General features: G+C 40.3%; 1 protein-coding gene across 1 annotated transcript in view; it reads right to left on the bottom strand.

Annotated features, from left to right (window-relative positions):
* The window catches only part of LOC126194631 (protein FAM151B), a 359939-nt gene that overhangs the window by 16512 nt on the left and 320436 nt on the right, over positions 1–22991 (bottom strand). The window contains exon 4 of the mRNA XM_049932799.1: positions 16745–17131. Coding sequence (XP_049788756.1) covers positions 16745–17131 — 387 coding nt within the window. The remainder of the gene's footprint in view (positions 1–16744; positions 17132–22991) is intronic.

Raw genomic sequence — 22991 nt, 5'->3', positions numbered from 1 at the left:
TTTTGCATGGCATACAAATCATATTTACAGGCATATGAAACTCTAGAATTTATTTAATTTGTGAAAAAATGAATGAGCTGTTACATTTTAAACTTCATGTTTAGAGAAAACTCAAATTTAACAATATTCTGAGAAGGAAAGTTACTACTCACCATATAACGAAGATGCTGAGTTGCACATAGGCACAACATAAAAATCTTTTTGCTGTGCCTATCTGCAACTCAGCATCTCCACTACATGGTGAGTAGCAACTTTCCTTCCCAGAATATTGTTACATTCCAGGCTGGATTTTCCATTGTTTGAAAAACTCAAATTCTATAGTTTATTATCTCAATTTTTACCACAAATTTTACTAGATTTGGAAAATTCTAGAGTTTGGCATTAAGGAGTTTGTATTTAAGAACCATACCAAGTTTGAAAGTAATCGGTTATTTATTTTGAATGTTACATGTACCTAAGTACAGTAATTTGTGTTTTACGGAAAAAGGCCATCAAAGTTTCTGCTTATATTTGGCATTCTTTTAGAACTGTCCAGCAGCATAAGCAGGTTCTTTTTCATTTTCAAAATAAGTTTTCTTCCTTTTCACATTCCTATGATCCACTCTTCTTGATTTTATCACCTCCAAAAATGATTTATCTGCCTTTACTACACGCTCTCTGTCTGTTGCATACAAAGCTTTGATGCAGTTCACTCCGCACTTAGTTCCCATTTCCTCTAAAACATGTTTCCTGCTCTGCACACCATAATAAAACATGAAACTGCATCATAAATACCAACAGCAAGTGCTTTTCTTCCAACAAAAATTGTTTTTGGCAATCCTTCCCATACACATTGGTTAAAACTTTCATTTGGGCTTTGGGTATCGCGATGAAGATATTTCTTCAATAAGTTTTCATTTGCAAGGTCCTTTGTTTCATGTATGACAATCTCTGGTGCAAATATAAACATTTGAATTCTACAGAGAGAAATACACTTACATATGACAGAAGAAGCTGTTCAAAGGGGTGTGGCACTGTATCTTGGTACACGTAAGACTAAATAATGTGCCTTGTAATCTCTCAAATACATATGTTTTATACATCAAACTATTCAGGAAGATGTGAACTACAAAATAGGCATATATTTTATTATTTTTTTACATTCTACTCCCCTTAACTTATCTTCTAAGATAAGTCATAGGGTCAGTATTGCCTCGTGTGTTCCTACATTTCTATGGGATCCAAACTGATCTTCCCCAAGGTTGGCTTCTACCAATTTTTCATTCAACTGTAAAGAATTTGTGTTAGTGTTTTGCAACTGTGACTTATTAAACTGGTGGTCCAGTAATTTTCACACCTGTCAGCACCTGCTTTCTTTGGAATTGGAATTATTATATTCTCCTTGAAGTCAGAGGGTATTTCGCCTGTCTCATACATCATGCTCACCAAATGGAAGAGTTTTGTCATGGCTGGCTCACCCAAGGCTATCAATAGTTCTAACAGAATGTTGTCTACTCCTGGGGCCTTTCAATGCTCTGTCAAATTCTTCACGCAGTATCATACCTCCTACCTCATCTTCATTTACATCCTCTTCCATTTCCATAATATTGCACTCAAGTACATTGCTCTTGTATATACCCTCTACATACTCCTCCCACCTTCCTACTTTCCCTTCTTTGCCTAGGACAGATTTTCCATCTGAGATGTTGATATTCATACAGATGGTTCTCTTTTCTCCAAAGATCTCTTTAATTTTCCTGTAGGCAGCATCTATCTTACCCCCAGTGATATAAGTTTCTGCATCCTTACATCTGTCCTCTAGCCATTCCTGCTTAGTCATTTTGGACTTTTCCTTCGATCTCTTTTTGAGATGTTTGTATACTTTTCCACCTGCTTCACTTACTGCATTTTTATATTTTCTCCTTCATCAATTAAATTCAATATCTCTTGTGTTACCCAAGATTTTACTAGCCTTTTTCTTTTTACCCATTTGATCCTCTGCTGCCTTCACTATTTCATCTCTCAAGGCTACCCATGCTGCTTCTACTGTATTCCTTTCCCCTTTTCTTGTCAATCATTCCCTAATATTCCCTCAATGAATTCTTCTTAAACGTTGTGAGGTCAGGTGTAGATATAACAGCTCATCTAGACAATGTGATCCAAACACATATTTCAATCTCTTTCAAAAAATCACCCAAAGGGATGTGGAAAATGAAATTTTGTCTTTGAAAAACAAAACCTCTTCTGGGTGAGACAGAATACCCATATCTGTAAACAAGAGTGTGTATAATATCATTTCACAACCACTGTCAGTTATCATAAACCAATATTTTGAGCAAGGTTGTTTTCCAAATGTATTAAAATATGTTGAGATACAATCATATTAAAAAAAAAAAAAAAAGTTCAATGGAAGATATGGGGAATTACCACCCTATCTCTCTTCTGCCAGTAGTTTCTAAAGTGTTTGAAAAGGTTGCAGCAAAACAAATTCAAAAATGTCTTACTGTAAATGACATAATTTTTAAAAACCAGCTCAGACTCCAACAAGTAAAAATCACTGTAACTGTAACAACAAGTTTTCTCAGAAGACATGCTCCTCAGCAGATAAGGGTAGAAAATTCACAGGAATATTCTGTGATCTTACAAAAACTTTAGTTTTAGTGAGCCACTCCCTACTTCTTACACAAATCACATATAACATGGAATCAGAGACACTGCTTTACAATAATTCATCACTTGCTTAACAGATAGGAAACAAAGAGTAATTATAACTTCTAATTCAAGAAATGATCCCTCAAACTACAAAACAACTGGCCAAGAAGTCCCTTCGGGTTTGATATTGCGCCCCAACTCATTCCTCCTCTACATAAATGACCTACCACTTGCTACTGACACTCATTCAGTTTTATTTGCTGACAATACGTCAGCTCTAATTGAAAATGAGGTGCCTGATAAAATTCTGGAAAGTGTCATAAATACTGTACAGAAACTGGAATCTTGGTTCCATCAAAATGGACTGAAACTAAATGCAACTAAAACCAAAATGATGCAATATGAAGATAAATTATTAGAAAAAGTGACTTGCAATGGTCAGGCTATCACAGAAGCAAATCACATGAAGTTCTTAGGCCTAAATATTGATAAAAATTTAAATTGGAAGGCACATATAGACGGCTTAGCAAACAAATTTAACAGCCTAGCTTTTGCAGTGTATATTTTGCCATGTGCCACTAGCATAAACATAAAAAAGATAGTCTATCACTCTTGCTATGTGTCAAGTATTCATAATGGCATAATTTTCTTGGGAAATTCAGCAAAATCTATGAGACTCTTTGCATTAAAAAAAAACACACCCACAATGGAACATGTACATTGCCAAACAAGGGGAATAATGTTGACCACTGTTGAAGAATCTAAAAATGCTACCTATTCCTTTCCTTTACATACATCAAGTATTTTTGTTCTTATATAAAAATTAACATAAATTTAACTCTCCATTTCATCCACAACTACAGTATTCACTATGGAGAGACTTTTAAATTCCCAAAATACCATTTAAAACTCTATGCCCAAACACCAGAGTGTACAGGGTTAAAAATTTACAAGAAAACAAAATGCATCAACATATTTAACATGGAGTTCGGTTCACATAAAAGATTATTTTATACTGTCTGGTGGAAAAGTGTTACTATCCTACTGGAGAATTTCTTGAGGACAGTTTTACAATTTGAACAAGGAAATTATACATTACTTTTATACAGCGTAAACAGCAGTACATAATTGTGTAGCAATAACTCAGAAACATATAAAAAATAATGTAAAAATCCTAATACATCTCCAATACATGAAATCAATAGTGATTTGAAATTGTATGTTATGTGATGAATACATCTTTTATCTCTCTATATCTGACAGATAAATCTGGATAAGAATTATAAAATTAGTCACTACAGTTATTGCTGATAGTGGATATTTTCAGGATAGCTTCATCTGGCATGAATTAATTATCATACCGGTACATGAAAAGAATATATAAGAATAGTAACACAGGTAACAAGAAAAGATGAAATGAAAGTAATGGAAGGAGGGAAGATAACTACTTATCATACAGTAGAGGCACTGATTGTTCAACGAGCATATAAAAAAAGATTCAAATTGTGGTTGAGCTTTCAGTAAGCATCCTTCTTCAGGCCAAGTTGACTAACAGAAATACAGATACACACAAGCACAGCAACAATTTCAATCTCTTTTGTATACCTATCATCCACTCAATTCCCTACCTACATGGTGAGTCCTACATTTACTCTTCCCACTATTTGTACTATCCAGCAACATCTTAAATGATGATATACACTCAGTAACCTAAAAACAACACATCACAAAGGAATTGTTGAAATGGGATGGAAGCCTGTAGCTGGATGTACATGCACAGACAAACAAATGATAACAATTTCAGAAAAACACAAAGAGCATCATAAATTCAGCAAGTCAGTAATGCATTAGTTGACCTCTCACCCTTATGCAACCTGTTATTGAGTTTGATGTTGATGGAATTTTTGAATGTCCTCCTGAGGGATATCATCACATACTCTGTCCATGTTAGATCATCAAAATCCTGAGACAGTTGGATCGCCTCAGCCATAATGCATCAAATGTTCTCAACTGGGGAGAGATCCGGTGATCTTGACGGCCAAGATAGGGTTCGGCAAGCACAAAGACCGGCAGTAGAAACTCCTGTCATGTGCAGATGAGCATTATCTTCATGAAATGTAAGCTCAGGATGGCTCTCCATGAAGGGCAACAAAATGGGACATAGAATATCATTGGAGTACCGCTGTGCTGTAAGGCTGCCGTGGATGACAACCGAGTCGTGCTGCTATGAAAAAGAAATGGAACCACAGACCATCATTCCTGGTTGTCAGACTGTACGGCTGGTGACAGTCAGGTTGGTATCCCACCATAGAGCAAGTAATGTATAGATGTCTGTCAGAAAAAAATGCAGATACCAAATTCACTGCCTCTGAGGCTTATTTATCATAACCAAAAATGCAAGTCACATGGGAAATTGCAGTCTTTAGAAGGCACCCATCACATTTGTATTCCTTCTTTCCATCTCTTCCTGCACCCTCTCTATCTCTCCACTCCCTCCTCCCCTGTCTCTGTGTCAGTTTCCTCCTACCTCCTCTATGTTAGTTGATCTAATACTCTCGTCCAGTGGCGTAACGTGAGGGGAGACTTTGAGACTTAGTCTCCCCTTTATTCGTGCTTTAAAAAGATGCAATAGTAATTCATGACAAAAATATAAACAACTTTCTACTAAGAGCACTAAATGTGCAAAGACATCAGTTTTGTAGCCCGCGCCGCTGCACCCTGAGTATTGGTGTATCTGCCTGCTTGAGACTCGACTGCTCTCAGTCTCTGCCTCCCTTCCCTTACCTGGCTGTGTGCGCCTGCGCCCCCTCCACTTCCCCTCTTCCGTGAAGGCCGGTGTGCTGCGCTTGCTAGCGGTATCGAGACTAGTCTCAGCCGCTTCTATGCTGGCTTTTAACACGGAAGTGAACAGTTGTGTGGTTTGTGTTCATAGTCATTCTTGGGTGATTTTAGTGCATATTTTCATTGTGTCGCCAACATGAGTGAGCCAGCAACTGTACACCTTATAGAATTTTTATTAAAAACGCCTTTTTTCTTCATTAACGTACGAAAAAAAGCGCGAATTGAAGGACAAACGACCTACTCCTATACTCAGTGTAGTTTTAACTGAAGCCAAACAAAAACGCACTTTTCAGACAGCCTGGTATGAAAAGTATGCTTGGCTGACTGCGAATGCAGTTATTAACAGATTATATTGTTATATATGTCTTCTGATTGGTGGTGAAAAGGAATGATTCAATGAGGGCATTTGTACAGTAAAGAACTTTGACAGGAAAGCATGAAAACATCATATATCAAAACTTACCTGCAGAACAAAGAATCATTTCAGTTATTGGACAAAAGTAGAATTGAGGACACCCTTTCTGAAGCCGCTGGTCTGACAGCAATAAAATACAACGAACAAGTTGCATACAGCAGGAGAGTATTGGCTCGTCTTATTCAGGCAATTGTATTTCTTTGTGAACAAGAACTAGCCTTTCGCGGCCATCGAGAAGACGAATCCTCCAGCAACAAAGGTAACTATCTGGAATTGTTGGATTTACTAGCTCAAGGAGAGCAGTTAATCCGAGACAACCTATCACCATCCTCAACCTTTAAAGGAACGTCTCCAGATATACAGAATGATGTAATAGAAATGATAACTCTGGCAGTTAATGAGAAAATAAAGTCTGAAATTCAGAACTGCAATTTCATTTCGATTCAGACTGATGAAACATCAGATGTATCATGTAAGAGTCAAACGAGTATAATATTCAGGTACTGTATTGCAGACAAAATTGAGGAAAGATTCGTTGGATTTTACTATGTTTCTGGAGATAAAACTGCTGAGGATTTGTCAAACATTGTTCATGCAGTATTGAAAGAATGGAATGTGGAAGGAAAAGTGATTAGTCAAACATATGATGACGCTTCAGTAATGGAGGGCAGAGAAAGAGGACTGCAACAATTGGTGAAGCAGTTCTGTCCCTATGCGCTGTTTCTTCATTGTTACGCACACCAACTGAATGTGGTACTTACTGTTACATGCCTCCAAAATCATACGACAAGTACGCATGTTTGTAAGTGATCTTACTACATTCCATTCGTTCTTCAGCAAATCATCAAAACGAACTGTATTGCTAACTGAGACAGGATTTAAACTGCCACATGCAAGCAACACTCGCTGGAACTTTTGTTCCAGGGCAGTTTCCACATATAGTAATTTCTAAGTACTATATAGTTTTTTTTAAATTATATATTTGATGATACAGACTCTCAGTGGGACCCAGAATCTTTGAGCTGTGCTTTGGGAGTGAAACGACAGATGGATGATCCTACATTTATCTACTTGCTTTGTTTCTACAGAGGGTGCTTTGTTTATGTTGATCATCTCTTTAATTTTATTCAGTCAAAATCTGTCAGTATAACTGCTTGCCACGGCGAAATAGGAACTATTTTGAGAAACTTCCGACAATTAAGAATGGAAACATTCGTTGATGAATGCATTATATGCAGCTTGTGTTTGAATGGCAACTTATCATTCTGTGACAGTCAAAAGACATCTCTCAGGTCACTAACTTACGAGATACTGGATTTGTAAATTGTTCAGATAGAAAGAAGGTTTCAAGACTTTCCCCTAATTCAGTTTGTTGAACTTTTGAACGAAAAGTGTTTCCCGAACTATCAAAAAGAATTCCCAAAGTTGAAACTGCTTCAATTATTAGAACAGTACCCTTTTCTTCAAACAAGAACAAGTTGAAGATGAACTGTGTAACATATCCGCTGATGAGAAAAAACACTTATCACCAAGAATCCTCTTAAAATACATTTTCAACAATGATTTAGATTCCGTTTATGAAGAAACAACGAAGTTCCTGCGTTTGGTTTTGACCCTACCTGCAACTACAGCAAGCAGTGAACGAAGCATGAGTACTCTTAAATGAGTGAAGAATTATTTAAGGAATTCAATGTCCAACACCCGGCTGTCGTGTTTGAGTACGTTAGCAATAGAAAAGTCACTACTTGGGGAGCTATCCAGTGATCAGATCTTTGTAGACCGAGTTACAGACTTATTCGTGGAAAGAAAAGACAGGTGCATTGCACTTTGTACAATAAAATGTAAGTGCTTCTTCTCTTGCTGCTGGACTTCTACAAATTTGTCATCACTTCTTGAACAAGTTAGTTATTATTATTATTATTATTATTATTATTATTATTATTAGTGGCGGTGGTAGTGATAGTAGTAGTGGTGGTAGTGGTAGTAGTAGTAGTAGTAGTAGTAGTAGTAGTAGTTTGTTTAAATTATTGTTTATTGTACTATTTTGTCTCCCTATAATAACTGCAGAGTCTCCCCAACCTTTCCAACCATGCTACGCCACTGCTCTCCTCCTTCTTCATCTGGACATATACCCTATTCCAAATGGTTCCTGAGATAGAACACATTGAATTTATGTTGTTATTTATTTTGTTTATTACTCAGTACATTGTCAGATTTTTTTCAAAGGGCACGGCCGACTTCCTTCCCGTCCTTCCCTAATCCGATGAGATCGATGACCTCGCTGTCTGGTCTCCTTCCCCGACACAACCAATTGTCAGATTTACACTCGCACAACAGTTACTAAACACTACAACATGATTTTTGCAAAATATCATCTGAAATCCCTTTACACTAACATCCTTAATGCCCATGGCCTTACCACTATTGACCACTACCTTTACCAACACCCAACGGATTCTAAACTGACAACCTCCTTCCTAGTCACCATGACCAATTATATCCTCACTCACAATTACTTCTCCTTTGAAGGTATTACACACAAACAAATCTGATGTACAGCTATGGGCACCTGCATAGCACCATCCTTTGTCAACCTATTCACAGGCCATCTAGAGAAATCCCTCCTAAACACCCAGAATCCTAAAACCCTCACCTGGTTCAGATTCAAAGATAACATCTTTGCAATCTGGAATGAGTATGAGGACACTCTATTCACATTCCTCAGAACTTCAACAGCTTCTCCCCAATTTGCTTCACCTGGTCCTACTCAACCCAAGAAGCCATCTCCGTAGATGTTGACAACCAACTCAAAGATGAGTACATCAGTACCTCTGTCCACATGAAACCTACAGCTCAACTCTGACAGCTGCCACTCGTATCATACCCAGAAGTACCTTCCATACAGCCTAGCCATATGTGGCCATCACATCTGCAGTGACAAGCAGTCCCTCTCGAAATATACTGTAAGTCTCACTGAGGCCTTTATAGACCATAATTATCCTCACAACCTTGTACAGAAACAAATCTCCCATGCCTTATCTTTCCAGCCATCCCCCAAAGTCTCACCGTCCAGCCACAGAGGAATGTAACTCAGTACCACCCATGACTGGAACAACTAAATTCCATTCTCCACCAGGGTTTCAACTACCTCTCATCATGCCCTGAAATGAGAAATATCCTGCCACTATCCTTACCACCCATCCCACAGCAGTATTCTGTCATCCACCAAAACTACACAATATGCTCGACCATTACTACACAACCCCTGCTCCCAACCCCTTACCTTGTGGTTCATATCCCTGTAATAGACTTAGATGCAAGACCTGTCCCATACATCCTCCCACCACCACCTACTCCTGTCTGGTCACAAACATCACCTATTCCATCAAAGGCAGGGCCACCTGTGAAACCAACATATGATCTGCAAGCTAAGCTGCAGCTACTGCACTGCATTCTGTGTGGGCATGACAACCAACAAGCTGTCTGTCTGCATGAGTGGCCACTGACGAAATGTGGCCAAGAAACAACTGGACCACTCTGTTGCTGAGAATGCCACCCAACACGACATTCTTCATTTCAATGACTGCTTCACAGCCTGTGCCATATGGATCCTTCCTACCAACACCAGCTTTTCTGAATTGCACAGTTTGGAACTCTCCCTGCAATGTATCCTACGTTCCCATAACCCTCGTGGCCTCAACCTCCGTTAATCATTGTCCTCACCCATTTAGCCGCTTACCTGTTCCCATTCCAACACTACACAGCCCTCTATTCCAGTAAAACATCCAGTCTTTTTACTTCACTTCTTACTTCTGTCTTCCCCTCTCTTCTTCCACCCTTCCCTCCATCTAACTTTCCAGCTGCACCTAACTGCCCTACCCTCTCTCCACCTCATCCCTGCATGCTCCCCTGGAGTATACTTCACCATCCTCCACCCCCTACCCTGCTATCCCTCCCCTTTCCTGCCCTGGCCTCCTCCTTAGCCCCACTCAGTTGCCTCTCCCATCATGCACTGTTGCTACTGCTCGTAGTCAGGCTTCAGCTGCCAGAGTCTGTGGTCAGGTGGGTGTGAGTTACATTTATTTGTGTGTGTGTGTGTGTGTCCTCTATTTTTGACAAAGGCCTTGTGGGCCAAAAGCTTACTTTTTGACAGTATTTTTGTTGTGCTGGCCTGTGACTCAGCAACAATCCTTTTCATAATAATGCAACTGAAAAATATCTGTTTTTAACACATAATCATACCCATCACATAACAGCTTCTGTACAGTTCACAATAAATATCTGAATATCCCACCATTAACTTCAATTTATCGGCACACTCTCAGGAGAATATGTTGTGTTGCTTGTCTGAGTGCCTCATCACCCTCAAGACTTCATCCAACTCCTTAAACCAAAATCTAATGGTGTAAGGTCTGGTGATCTTGGTGGACAGTTAATTGTACTGTCACGAGCAAGCCATCGATTAAGTAAGTGTGGTTGAGATGTTTCCTCACACATCTGATAGAATATGGAGGGGTTCTGCCACACTGGAAGTAAACTGCAGTCTGTCCGGCCAAAGGCTTTCAACAAATGAATTTTCCAAAAAATGCACAATTCACTCTTCTAACAAGCCTGGACCTATGAACACATTACCAACCAGGCTGCACCAAATGCTGATCAAGAAATGAGATTGGAATTTGATGTCCATTGTATGAGGATTTTCTTGCAGCCATTGATGATAATTACCTGAGTTGTTGATTCCATTATCTCTAAATCTGGCTTTATGAATGAATATCATTAATGGAAATAAATGACAACTGCCATTTAATCAACGCAAAACTTAAGATGTGTGGCATTGTCCCCAATGTGAACATTGTGGACACACTGTATATGAATTGGGTAAAAGTTGCATGTAACATTCGCCATAAATGTGTTTGTGGGGCACTACATTCTCCAAAAGTCACTATGTGCTGGTAGTAGGACTACGCTGCACCATTTCAACAATGTGTTGCTTTTCCTGCACAGGTTGTTGAACTACATGTTCAGATAAAAATTGGAAACATGGAAGAACTTGACATAATGCACTGAAAATTCTAAGAAACACTCTATGCTCAGGAATATGATGTGTATGAAAGTGCTGATGATATTCTTCAACAGCAGTAGGAGTACTATTATCTCAGAAGGCATAAACATAAACCATATCTGCATATTCTTCATTAGTGTAGATGTGTGGCGTTTTAACCAGTGTGTGTACAAACACAGTTAACTGATGTTTCTCTCTGATAAACTCTCAGTTCCCCACATGACTTCACTCACAACACAGCATGGATGACTGCACACTGAATGGTCTTGGCAGGAGATAACTCAAAGAAGTTGGAACCAATTATGTAGGTTGGTCTAGAATAAAGTGTCAAAAGAGCTTGTATGTGTGCACCACTTGTAAAAAAAAAAAAAAATGTAAATTAAATGTGTTCTATCTTAGAAACCATCAGAAATTAGGTTTATATCCAAGTTTCTTGCTTCATAGAGTTTTCCTGTAATATCCCCGAATGTCAATCATTTCACCTGGGACACCAGTACAACATTCATATACATATCCTTTTCCCTCTGCCTTCACTCATGTACATGTTCAACACATATATTGCATGGATCTTCTCCTCCCTCCTCTCCTACCCCTTCTCTCTGACCACTTGATCCTCCCACCTCCATATGTTCATCACCTCCTCCATCTCTGTGGTTCCTCATTCCACTCTCTCTGTCCATCTTCTCCTCTCCCTTTCCCTTTTCCTCCTGCCCGTCACCATTCCACACCTTCCATCTGCCTCCTGCACCTCCCCCCTCTCTATGTTCACCACCTCCTCTCCTTCCTCTTTGTCTGCCCCTCCTTACCCCCTCCCCTCCTCTATATTCAACTTCTCCACTCCTTCTCTCTGTTCATTTCTTCCTGTCCCCTTTCCCTTCTCTGCCTGCCCACCATGATTCTACACCTTTCATCTACCTCCTACATCTCCCCCTCTACCCTCTCTATGTTCACCTCCTCCTCCCCTTCCTCTCTGTATGTCCCTTCCTTGCCCCTCCTGCATCCAACTCCTCTGCCTCATCTCTATGTCCAACCCCCCCCCCCCCCACCTCTCTCTTTCCATCTCCTCTTCCACTCTCTCTGTTCATGTCCTCTACCCTTTCTCTTCTCTTCATCTCATCCCCCTCCACACCCTCTATATCCATTTTCTCCTCCAAACTCTCTCTGTCTATATTCTTCTCCCCTCTTTCTCTGTCCATCTCATCCTCCACCTCTCTCACTATTTATTTCCCCCACTCTATGCTCAGCCATGTCCATATATGTAACAGCATTGTTGTGTTTATAATCTCCCAACTCCAATAAATGTTGGGGCCAAAAAACGTTTTTCAAGCCCCCTGCATGAAGGCTTCCCTGAAAAACATGAGTGTTGCAATATAGTATAGGCGTGCTTTACCTGTTTCGCAGGGGATACACATGCAGGTGGGCACAGTTGAGGGAAGGTTGAGATGGATAGGTAATGTGATGGTCAGCGAGAGTGGGTGAGTGGGGGGGGGGGGGGGGGCAGGAGGGGATGAATAGGGAGAGAGGAATTAGGATGAGATGGACAGGATGTACAGAGAGAGAGGACATGAGGGGATATGGTGAGAGGGGGGCAAGGAGGTGAAGGTCAAAGAGAGGAGATGGACAGGGTGAGGGGGAGGAGGAGATAGACATATACAGGTGGGATGATAGGTGGACAGATATAAACACAGTTTTGCTTGCATACCTTTAAACACATATTACAGATATCTGCTCCTCCCCCACTCCATGTGTGCCTCTTCACCCCACTTCCCCATCTAACGCATGGTTCACTTATAAAAGAGGCCACTTATAGACCCATTCTCGAGTAGTGCTCGAGTGTTTGGGATCCCCACCAGGTTGGATTAAAGAAAGACATTGAAGCAGAGATGGGATGCCAGATTTGTTACCAGTAGGTTTGATCAACATGCAAGTATTATGCAGCTGCTTCGAGAACTCAAATGGAAACCCCTGGCAGGAAGATTGCCATGTACATGATGTTCACCTAAAGGGACTGACAACCCCTCAGCAACTGAAACATCATGGGGTGCATAAGCAGAAGGCATCACCTCCCTGGACTGCATCGATCACAACAAGTCCGACAGACAGCAGGACAAACCCCACCAGAGGTCCTAGCTCTGGACCAATTTGTGAGCCGGCCTTTAGCAGCCCGTCACTCAGAGCCTGGTCAAAACCGCAATGAGACCTACGACTTCTCAGTGATATCCTGAGACATTTGTGTCAACGAATTACACCGAACACTCAACCCCCATTATTAGGGATTGTCAGTGGCAAAGTGTGCATATACCACTATATTTATTCACTGTGTCTTCCAGAAGCATGCCCGTTAGTGTCTGAGAAATTGTATTATTTGTTATTAAAACTCTCTACTTGGTCATAATAAACCATTGTTTTTGTTTACCTGTGTCTTACTACTGCTTATAAAGCATCTCCCTATGGGAGATATAGCAAAGGTGACATTCTTTATGAGGAACTCTACTGAGAAAATTTAGAGAACCACAATTTGAGGTGACTACAGAACCATTCTCCTGCCACAAATACACATTTTGCATAAGAACCACAATAATTAAGATAAGGAAAGAGGAATTATGGCTTATATGGAGGCACATAGACAGTCATTTTTCCAGTAAATTTGTCAATGTGTTTTGTGACCTATGATCAAGCTGCAAGGCTGAAGTCCACAGATAAATTTAACATTGTCTCTGGAGTTGTATGGTGTAAAACAGCACATAATTACAAAGTAGATGCATATATGTGTGTGAAATGTACATCACATACATAGGTGGATAGGGAGGGGGGGGGGGGGGGGGGGAGAGGATGAGGTGGAAAGATAGAAGGGGAGGGAAGAGATGGACAGAGGGAGGAGGAGATGTGCTACTTGAAGACTGGACACATTTTTCGGCAAGTATACCATAAAGTGCCATTAAAAGATTATGACAATAGTTCTCAGACACAGGTACAGCAAGACTGAGTACATGAAAACAGTGTTCTTGATAAAGAGCAGTTAGTGTGTATGCCAGGCATCTAGCAGTGAGAGTTCTGCTTGCATCAGTACATAAACCGGACTGTTTACTGCATCTTCAGCAACATGAATGGATGACTGTCCTCTTCGGATGTGAATCCTGTTTTTATTTACAGAATAATCTTCTTCTGGGGGCACAGTAGCAGGTGTAATAGAGTAGCAAGTACTGTGGAAAGAGACCAGCTGATGGCTATCTGCTTTGGAAAGGTAAGAGGTTTGTTTGTCACAAAAAGCTTCTCAAATTTTTTCATGGTCAGAGGTACATTGTCAACAGCCACAGGTACAGGTATAGGCCTCATGCATGGCTCCGCAGAGGTGAAGCTGGGCAGGACAGTCAGTTTTTGGGTGACAGTCAATATGTGTGTCCAGTAACACTAGTGAATGAATTTCTTGCAAATCAAGATATACCTTGCATGACATAACCCAATGGGATTTGTTTAGAGTTTGTCTCAGATATGTTGCGAACACACGTGCAACCTACCATGAAAGAGCCTCCCATTATTGACCAACTAATTCTCAGGAATACAGTTAACTGTCGACACAGTTTCCAGACAACTTCTCTGACAGCAATCTGTATTGCCAACAAGTGTGAGTAACAAATATGCTATTATGTGTTTTGTTGTTAGAGATTTTTTTCCCTGCAGGTCTTTGGTTTCAAAGTGTTTTTAAGGACATGATTAAATTTTATCTTATTTCACTTTTGCAAAAGACCCATGACTATCAAGTAGTTCAGAAAAGAAATCTTCAAATGGCCTTATAATGCTATTTCAAATTTTTTTTTCTTTGTGATTAGTTTCCATGATAGACCTTCATCAGATCAATCTACATAATGAATGATGTGAAGGCACAAGATATATACTTGTAAGCATAGTACACTACTGGCCACTAAAATTGCTAACACAAAGAAGAAATGCAGATGATAAATGGGTATTCATTGGACAAATATATTATACTAGAAATGACATGTGATTACATTTTCACGCAATTTGGGTACATAGATCCTGAGAAATCAGTACCCAGAACAACCACCTCTGGCCGTAATAATGGCCTTAATATGCCTGGGCATTGAGTTACACAGAGCTTGGATGGCGTGTACAGGTACAGCTGTCCAGGCAGCTTCAACACGGTACCACAGTTCATCAAGAGTAGTGACTGACGTATTGTGACGAGGCAGTTGCTCAGCCACCATTGACCAGACGTTTTCAATTGGTGAGAGATCTGGAGAATGTGCTGGCCAGGGCAGCAGTCGAACATTTTCTGTATCCAGAAAGGCCCGTACAGGACCTGCAACATGCGGTCGTGCATTATCCTGCTGAAATGTAGGGTTTCGCAGGGATCTAATGAAGGGTAGAGCCACGGGTTGTAACACATCTGAAATGTAACGTCCACAGTTCAAAGTGCCATCAATGTGAACAAGAGGTGACCGAGACATGTAACCAATGGCACCCCATACCATCACGTCGGGTGATACGCCAGTATGGCAATGACGAATACACCCTAATGTGCGTTCACCGCGATATCGCCAAACACGGATGCGACCATCATGATGCTGTAAACAGAACCTGGATTCATCCAAAAAAATGACGTTTTGCCATTCATGCACCCAGGTTTGTCGTTGAGTACACCATCGCAGGCACTCCTGTCTGTGATGCAGCGTCAACGGTAACCGCAGTCATGGTCTCTGAGCTGATATTCCATGATGCTGCAAATGTTGTCGAACTGTTCATGCAGATGGTTGTTGTTTCGCAAACGTCCCCATCTGTTGACTCAGGGATCGAGATGTGGCTGCACGATCCGTTACAGCCATGTGGATAAGGTGCCTGTCATCTTGACTGCTAGTGATATGAGGCTGTTTGTATCTAGCACGGCATTCTGTATTACCCTCCTGAACCCACCAATTCCATATTCTGCTAACAGTCATTGGATCTCGACCAACACAAGCAACAATGTCGCGATACGATAAACCACAATTGTGATAGGCTTACAATCTGACCTTTATCAAAGTCAGAAACATGACGGTACGCATTTCTCCTCCTTACACGAGGCATCGCAACAACGTTTCACCAGGCAACGCCAGTCAACTGTTGTTTGTGTGTGAGAAATCGGTTGGAAACTTTCATCATGTCAGCAAATTGTAGGTGTCGCCACCGGCACCAACCTTGTGTGAATGCTCTGAAAAGCTAATCATTTGCATATCACAGCATCTTCTTCCTGTCGGTTAAATTTCACATCTGTAGCACATCATCTTCATGGTGTAGCAATTTTAATGGCCAGTAGTGTAGTAAAAAGATGTGGACATACTTGTAATACACATTAGAATCAGAGTATAAATACACAGTATTATAAATGTAGAGCAGTAGTGCAGTCCACTCAGATCATGCGTGTCTCATGTCAGTAAAGTATTGATTTTACTGTAGGCCTATACACACATGTTTATATTAATAAAGTACTGACACTTGTGATGCATCAGATGATGTCTGAGGAAAAGAGACTTGGTACTGAAAGGAGATGTAGAGGGATAAAATTACAGGAAATTATAGAACACATTATATGGCACCATTTCATTGTCTTTTGGGCATACATGTAGAACAGCAATATTTTTTCCTTCAATTATTTCAGCTGTTAACCATGTAGCCATCTTGAAGACAATTCAGTTACTGAATTAAAACAACTTTACACAATAGTATACTACCTAGTAAAGATTAACATGTGACCGGAGGAATCAAAAACACCTAAAAAGAATAAAGTAGTGTCTTACCTTTGTGACGAGGTTTCTGAGTGGTTCAGGATCGACCTTATCTGTATCACCAGTCCATAAGGTAAGAGTGGAATTTTTGAGATTTGAATCCAGCCATTCAACCAGTTTCTCAGAGCAGCGGCCAGCATAAATAGCTCTCACAGCCAGTGTAACATTATTGGAGTTGTTTAGGTTGTACTTCTGTAGGTAGGCCAACATATTCTTGAAGTGCTCTTGAGTGTAGCAAGAGTCACCAGAGGAAACCTTGGTAGTCCAGCCCACTGACAGGCCAGCTGATGGAAAGAGGATGCTGGATTCATTCAGAAACACATCTGGGTTCACATTCTCTTTATCAGCACCCACTGGGCCCACCAGGATGTCTGCATTCAGCCACAATGGATATGGTTTCTGCAAAAAAAATCAGATGTTGGGGTCAAGCAAGCATCACTTGTCAACCGTACAATATTATTATAATAGAGGGAAACATTCCACGTGGGAAAAATATATCTAAAAACAAAGATGATGTGACTTACCAAACAAAAGCGCTGGCAGGTCGAAAGACACACAAATGAACACAAACATTCACACAAAATTCAAGCTTTCGCAACCAGCGGTTGCTTCATCAGGAAAGAGGGAAGGAGAGGGATAGAAGAAAGGATGTGGGTTTTAAGGGAGAGGGTAAGGAGTCATTCCAATCCCGGGAGCGGAAAGACTTACCTTAGGGGGAAAAAAGGACAGGTATACACTCACACACACGCACATATCCATCCGCACATACACAGACACAAGCAGACATTTGTAACAAATCGACCTGCCAGTGCTTTTGTTTGGTAAGTCACATCATCTTTGTTTTTAGATATACAATATTATTATTCACTTACACACTTCTTCATAGCTCAGCTCACTAACAGATCAGATGTGAGTACAAAGGCACTCAAGCGTGAAGTAGCTTGTTAAAATTCTGTGACAGAAGAAACTTTCATCAATGTGTGTGAGACACTCGACTGAGACTGAGGTAATAAACTTTTAACAAATATTTTATCAAGTCAAATTTAAGGTTTTAACATTTGAACTGAATTTATTTTGGTCTGTTTTGATAATGGTGTCGATAAGCATTATGATGTGCCCCTTAAACCCATCATCATCATTATCGTCTTCTTTTTTTCTTCTTAAGCACTAGACAAAGAAAGAGTATAATCACCTTTATCATTATCAAATGATGATGACAGTAATGATGATGATGATGATAATGGTGACGACAATGTCAGAATGCAATATTATTCTGGTGATCTGGTCATTGGATGGGAAGAGTTAATTCAGTCTCCCTCTCAGTGCTTAATGAGTGACTGCTACTACAGTATAAACGAGTACCTTCACTGACCTAGTTGCAGGTAATTATATTCATGTACTATGTTGATACTATATGCCATAGCCAATGTCAATAGTATTTTCAGTCAAATGTTTGCTATGATCCGAATTAGTATTTTGGACAGAAGTGTTGCAACTATTATGTGTTTTTATTTAAATCTTCACAATAATACATGAAAAATATCTTTCATGCAATTAATCAAAGTTGTATGCACTGTTTTAATGTACAATTGTGTAGGGTACTATGCATCCTTGTATTTGTAGGATACTATATATACAATTTACTTTTATATACTATGTATTTTCTGATGAAATCCATGCAATGTAAATTGTCTCTGGGTAAATAAACTACTACTACTACTACTACCTACTACTTCTTCTACTACTAACATGACATATTTTATGGATATTAATGACAATGAAATTCTAAATTATTCTTAATGCAAAAATTAACATGTAATGCATGGAAATCATTTGCGCAATGCAAAAACTGCACTATGCTTCATGCGTAGTGGAATAAATATGTTGAACACATCATTTAAACCTAGTTTATTGGTAATGTCACAGTAAACACACAAAACAGCAATATGATAGAGTTAAGCTTGTGAGAAGAGTTGATCTTGCAACACTCAGTATTAAATAATCTTATTAATTATTTTTATAATGGAAAACTGGTGTATGATGTGTCAGTTAGTAAGCACTTAACAGAAGCTTGACAACAGTAAGCACTCAGAATAAGGATTCTATTTCCACAAAACAAAAACACCCTGCATCACATATCCTCATTCATTTTTTTGGTTTGTTACCTCAATCAAATATTTTCATAAGTGCACGTGTTCGGACACTGAGAGAACGTTGACGGAGCTGCTGTCCCAATCAGAATGGCTGCTACCCTTCACCGTGATTGGCAGCAGCCTCATTGCTCAAGTAAGCTGCTGCACCATTGGGACTGCAGACCTCCCAAATGGGCAGCAGCAGCTACACCACTATGTTACATTAGTGCTGACACCGCATATTCATGTTAACGCTGTTCCACTTAGGAATGGATGCACTACTATTTGGAAGACCAGAGCCCCAGAAGAAGATATGGCTGCTAACCAGTGTATTGGAGAGGACTGGTCACTATTCGGTAGAAGAGCTCACGCAAAAGTAGGAGAGACCTTGCACTATGATGTAGGAATGTCATAGTAACAGCAGCCAGCACAACTGTTCCACAAATCTTCTCTTGGTGTTGTTGTTGTTGTGGTCTTCAGTCCTGAGACTGGTTTGATGCAGCCCTCCATGCTGCTCTATCCTGTGCAAGCTTCTTCATCTCCCAGTACCTACTGCAACCTACATCCTTCTGAATCTGCTTAGTGTATTCATCTCTTGGTCTCCCTGTACGATTTTTACCCTCCACGCTGCCCTCCAATGCTAAATTTGTGATCCCTTGATGCCTCAAAACATGTCCTACCAACCGATCCCTTCTTCTAGTCAAGTTGTGCCACAAACTTCTCTTCTCCCCAATCCTATTCAATACCTCCTCATTAGTTACGTGATCTACCCACCCTATCTTCAGCATTCTTCTGTAGCACCACATTTCGAAAGCTTCTATTCTCTTCTTGTCCAAACTAGTTATCGTCCATGTTTCACTTCCATACATGGCTACACTCCATACAAATACTTTCAGAAACGACTTCCTGACACTTAAATCTATACTCGACGTTAACAAATTTCTCTTCTTGAGAAACGATTTCCTTGCCATTGCCAGTCTACATTTTATATCCTCTCTACTTTGACCATCGTCAGTTATTTTACTCCCTAAATAGCAAAACTCCTTTACTACTTTAAGTGTCTCATTTCCTAATCTACTTCCCTCAGCATCACCCGATTTAATTTGACTACATTCCATTATCCTCGTTTTGCTTTTGTTGATGTTCATCTTATATCCTCCCATCAAGACACTGTCCATTCCGTTCAACTGCTGTTCCAAGTCCTTTGCTGTCTCTGACAGAATTACAATGTCATCGGCGAACCTCAAAGTTTTTACTTCTTCTCCATGAATTTTAATACCTACTCCGAATTTTTCTTTTGTTTCCTTTACTGCTTGCTCAATATACAGATTGAATAACATCGTGGAGAGGCTACAACCCTGTCTTACTCCCTTCCCAACCACTGCTTCCCTTTCATGTCCCTCGACTCTTATAACTGCCATCTGGTTTCTGTACAAATTGTAAATAGCCTTTCGCTCCCTGTATTTTACCCCTGCCACCTTCAGAATTTGAAAGAGAGTATTCCAGTTAACATTGTCAAAAGCTTTCTCTAAGTCTACAAATGCTAGAAACGTAGGTTTGCCTTTTCTTAATCTTTCTTCTAAGATAAGTCTTAAGGTTAGTATTGCCTCACGTGTTCCAACATTTCTACGGAATCCAAACTGATCTTCCCCGAGGTCCGCTTCTACCAGTTTTTCCATTTGTCTGTAAAGAATTCATGTTAGTATTTTGCAGCTGTGACTTATTAAACTGATAGTTCGGTAATTTTCACATCTGTCAACACCTACTTTCTTTGGGATTGGAATTATTATATTCTTCTTGAAGTCTGAGGGTATTTCGCCTGTCTCATACATCTTGCTCACCAGATGGTAGAGTTTTGTCATGAATGGCTCTCCCAAGGCCATCAGTAGTTCTAATGGAATGTTGTCTACTCCCGGGGCCTTGTTTTGACTCAGGTCTTTCGGTGCTCTGTCAAACTCTTCACGCAGTATCTTATCTCCCATTTCGTCTTCATCTACATCCTCTTCCATTTCCATAATATTGTCCTCAAGCACATCGCCCTTGTATAAACCCTCTATATACTCCTTCCACCTTTCTGCCTTCCCTTCTTTGCTTAGAACTGGGTATCGATCTGAGTCCTTGATATCCATACAAGTGGTTCTCTTCTCTCCAAAGGTCTCTTTAATTTTCCTGTAAGCAGTATCTATCTTACCCCCAGTGAGACAAGCCTCTACATCCTTACGTTTGTCCTCTAGCTATCCCTGCTTAGCCATTTTGCACTTCTTGTCGATCTCATTTTTGAGACGTCTGTATTCCTTTTTGCCTGCTTCATTTACTGCATTTTTATATTTTCTCCTTTCATCAATTAAATTCAATATTTATTCTGTTACCCAAGTATTTCTATTAGCCCTCGCCTTTTATCTACTTGATCGTCTGCTGCCGTCACTATTTCATCCCTCAGAGCTACCCATTCTTCTTCTACTGTATTTCTTTCCCCCATTCCTGTCAATTGTTCCCTTATGCTCTCCCTGAAACTCTCTACAACCTCTGGTTCTTTCAGTTTATCCAGATCCCATCTCCTTAAATGAGAGAGATATTATAGCCTTTCATACATTTTCAATTGTCGAAACATGCCGTAGCTGCCTGCGGGTTCTGATAAGAGCACAGCCATATGTCACACTTCCTACAGATAATGAAAAGCTCGCTGGGCGCGGCAGGAAGTAGCGCCCTGATAAACCACAATGGCGGCACCGGAAACGCAGCAATTCTGCGGATCGCGCTTAGTTAGAACTATAGCGCGATCCCAAGCGCCCTGGCGGCGGCCGAGCGAAACTCGTTCAAGGTCACCCAATAGATTGTGGTCAGAATCCACATCTGCCGCTGGAAATGACTTACAATTTAAAACCTGGTTCCTAAATCTCTGTCTTACCATTATATAAACTATCTGATACCTTTTAGTATCTCCAGGATTCTTCCAGGTATACAACCTTCTTTTATGATTCTTGAACCAAGTGTTAGCTATGATTAAGTCATGCTCTGTGCAAAATTCTACAAGGCAGCTTCCTCTTTCATTTCTTCCCCCCAATGCATATTCACCTACTATGTTTCCTTCACTCCCTTTTCCTACTGACGAATTGCAGTCACTCATGACTATTAAATTTTCATCTCCCTTCACTACCTGAATAATTTCCTTTATCTCGTCATACATTTCATCTATTTCTTCATCATCTGCAGAGCTAGTTGGCATATAAACTTGTACTACTGTAGTAGGCATGGGCTTTGTGTCTATCTTGGCCACAATAATGCGTTCACTATGCTGTTTGTAGTAGCTAACCCGCACTCCTATTTTTTTATTCATTATTAAACCTACTCCTGCATTACCCCTATTTGATTTTGTATTTATAACCCTGTAATCACCTGACCAAAAGTCTTGTTCCTCCTGCCACCAAACTTCACTAATTCCCACTATATCTAACTTCAACCTATTGATTTCCCTTTTTAAATTTTCTAACCTACCTGCCCGATTAAGGGATCTGACATTCCACGCTCCGATCCGTAGAACGCCAGTTTTCTTTCTCCTTATAACGACGTCCTCTTGAGTAGTCCCCGCCCGGAGATCCGAATGGGGTAACTATTTTACCTCCGGAATATTTTACCCAAGAGGACGCCATCGTCATTTAATCATACAGCAAAGCTGCATTTCCTCGGGAAAAATTATGGCTGTAGTTTCCCCTTGCTTTCAGCCATTCGCAGTACCAGCACAGCAAGGCCGTTTTGGTTAATGTTACAAGGCCAGATCAGTCAATCATCCAGACTGTTGCCCCTGCAACTACTGAAAAGGCTGCTGCCCCTCTTCAGGAACCACATGTTTGTCTGGCCTCTCAACAGATACCCCTCCGTTGTGGTTGCACCTACGGTACGGCCATCTGTATCACTGAGGCACGCAAGCCTCCCCACCAACGGCAAGGTCCATGGTTCATGGGGTATAGATGCATATTTCCTCAAAAAGGGTGGGTATTTTATGCACTCTGCATTTTCTGAGTGGGTACAACTACCCACTACACTCATATCAACTGCCAGTTCTGCTTCTATGTAAACTACGTCACATAATTATGTGGTCACCATATGAAGCACCTGTGAATGGGAGT

This window comes from Schistocerca nitens, chromosome 7, assembly GCF_023898315.1.
Source record: "Schistocerca nitens isolate TAMUIC-IGC-003100 chromosome 7, iqSchNite1.1, whole genome shotgun sequence".
Classification (NCBI taxonomy): domain Eukaryota; kingdom Metazoa; phylum Arthropoda; class Insecta; order Orthoptera; family Acrididae; genus Schistocerca; species Schistocerca nitens.
The sequence above is the reverse complement of the archived record's forward strand: the minus strand, read 5'-3'. Positions and strand labels throughout refer to the sequence as shown.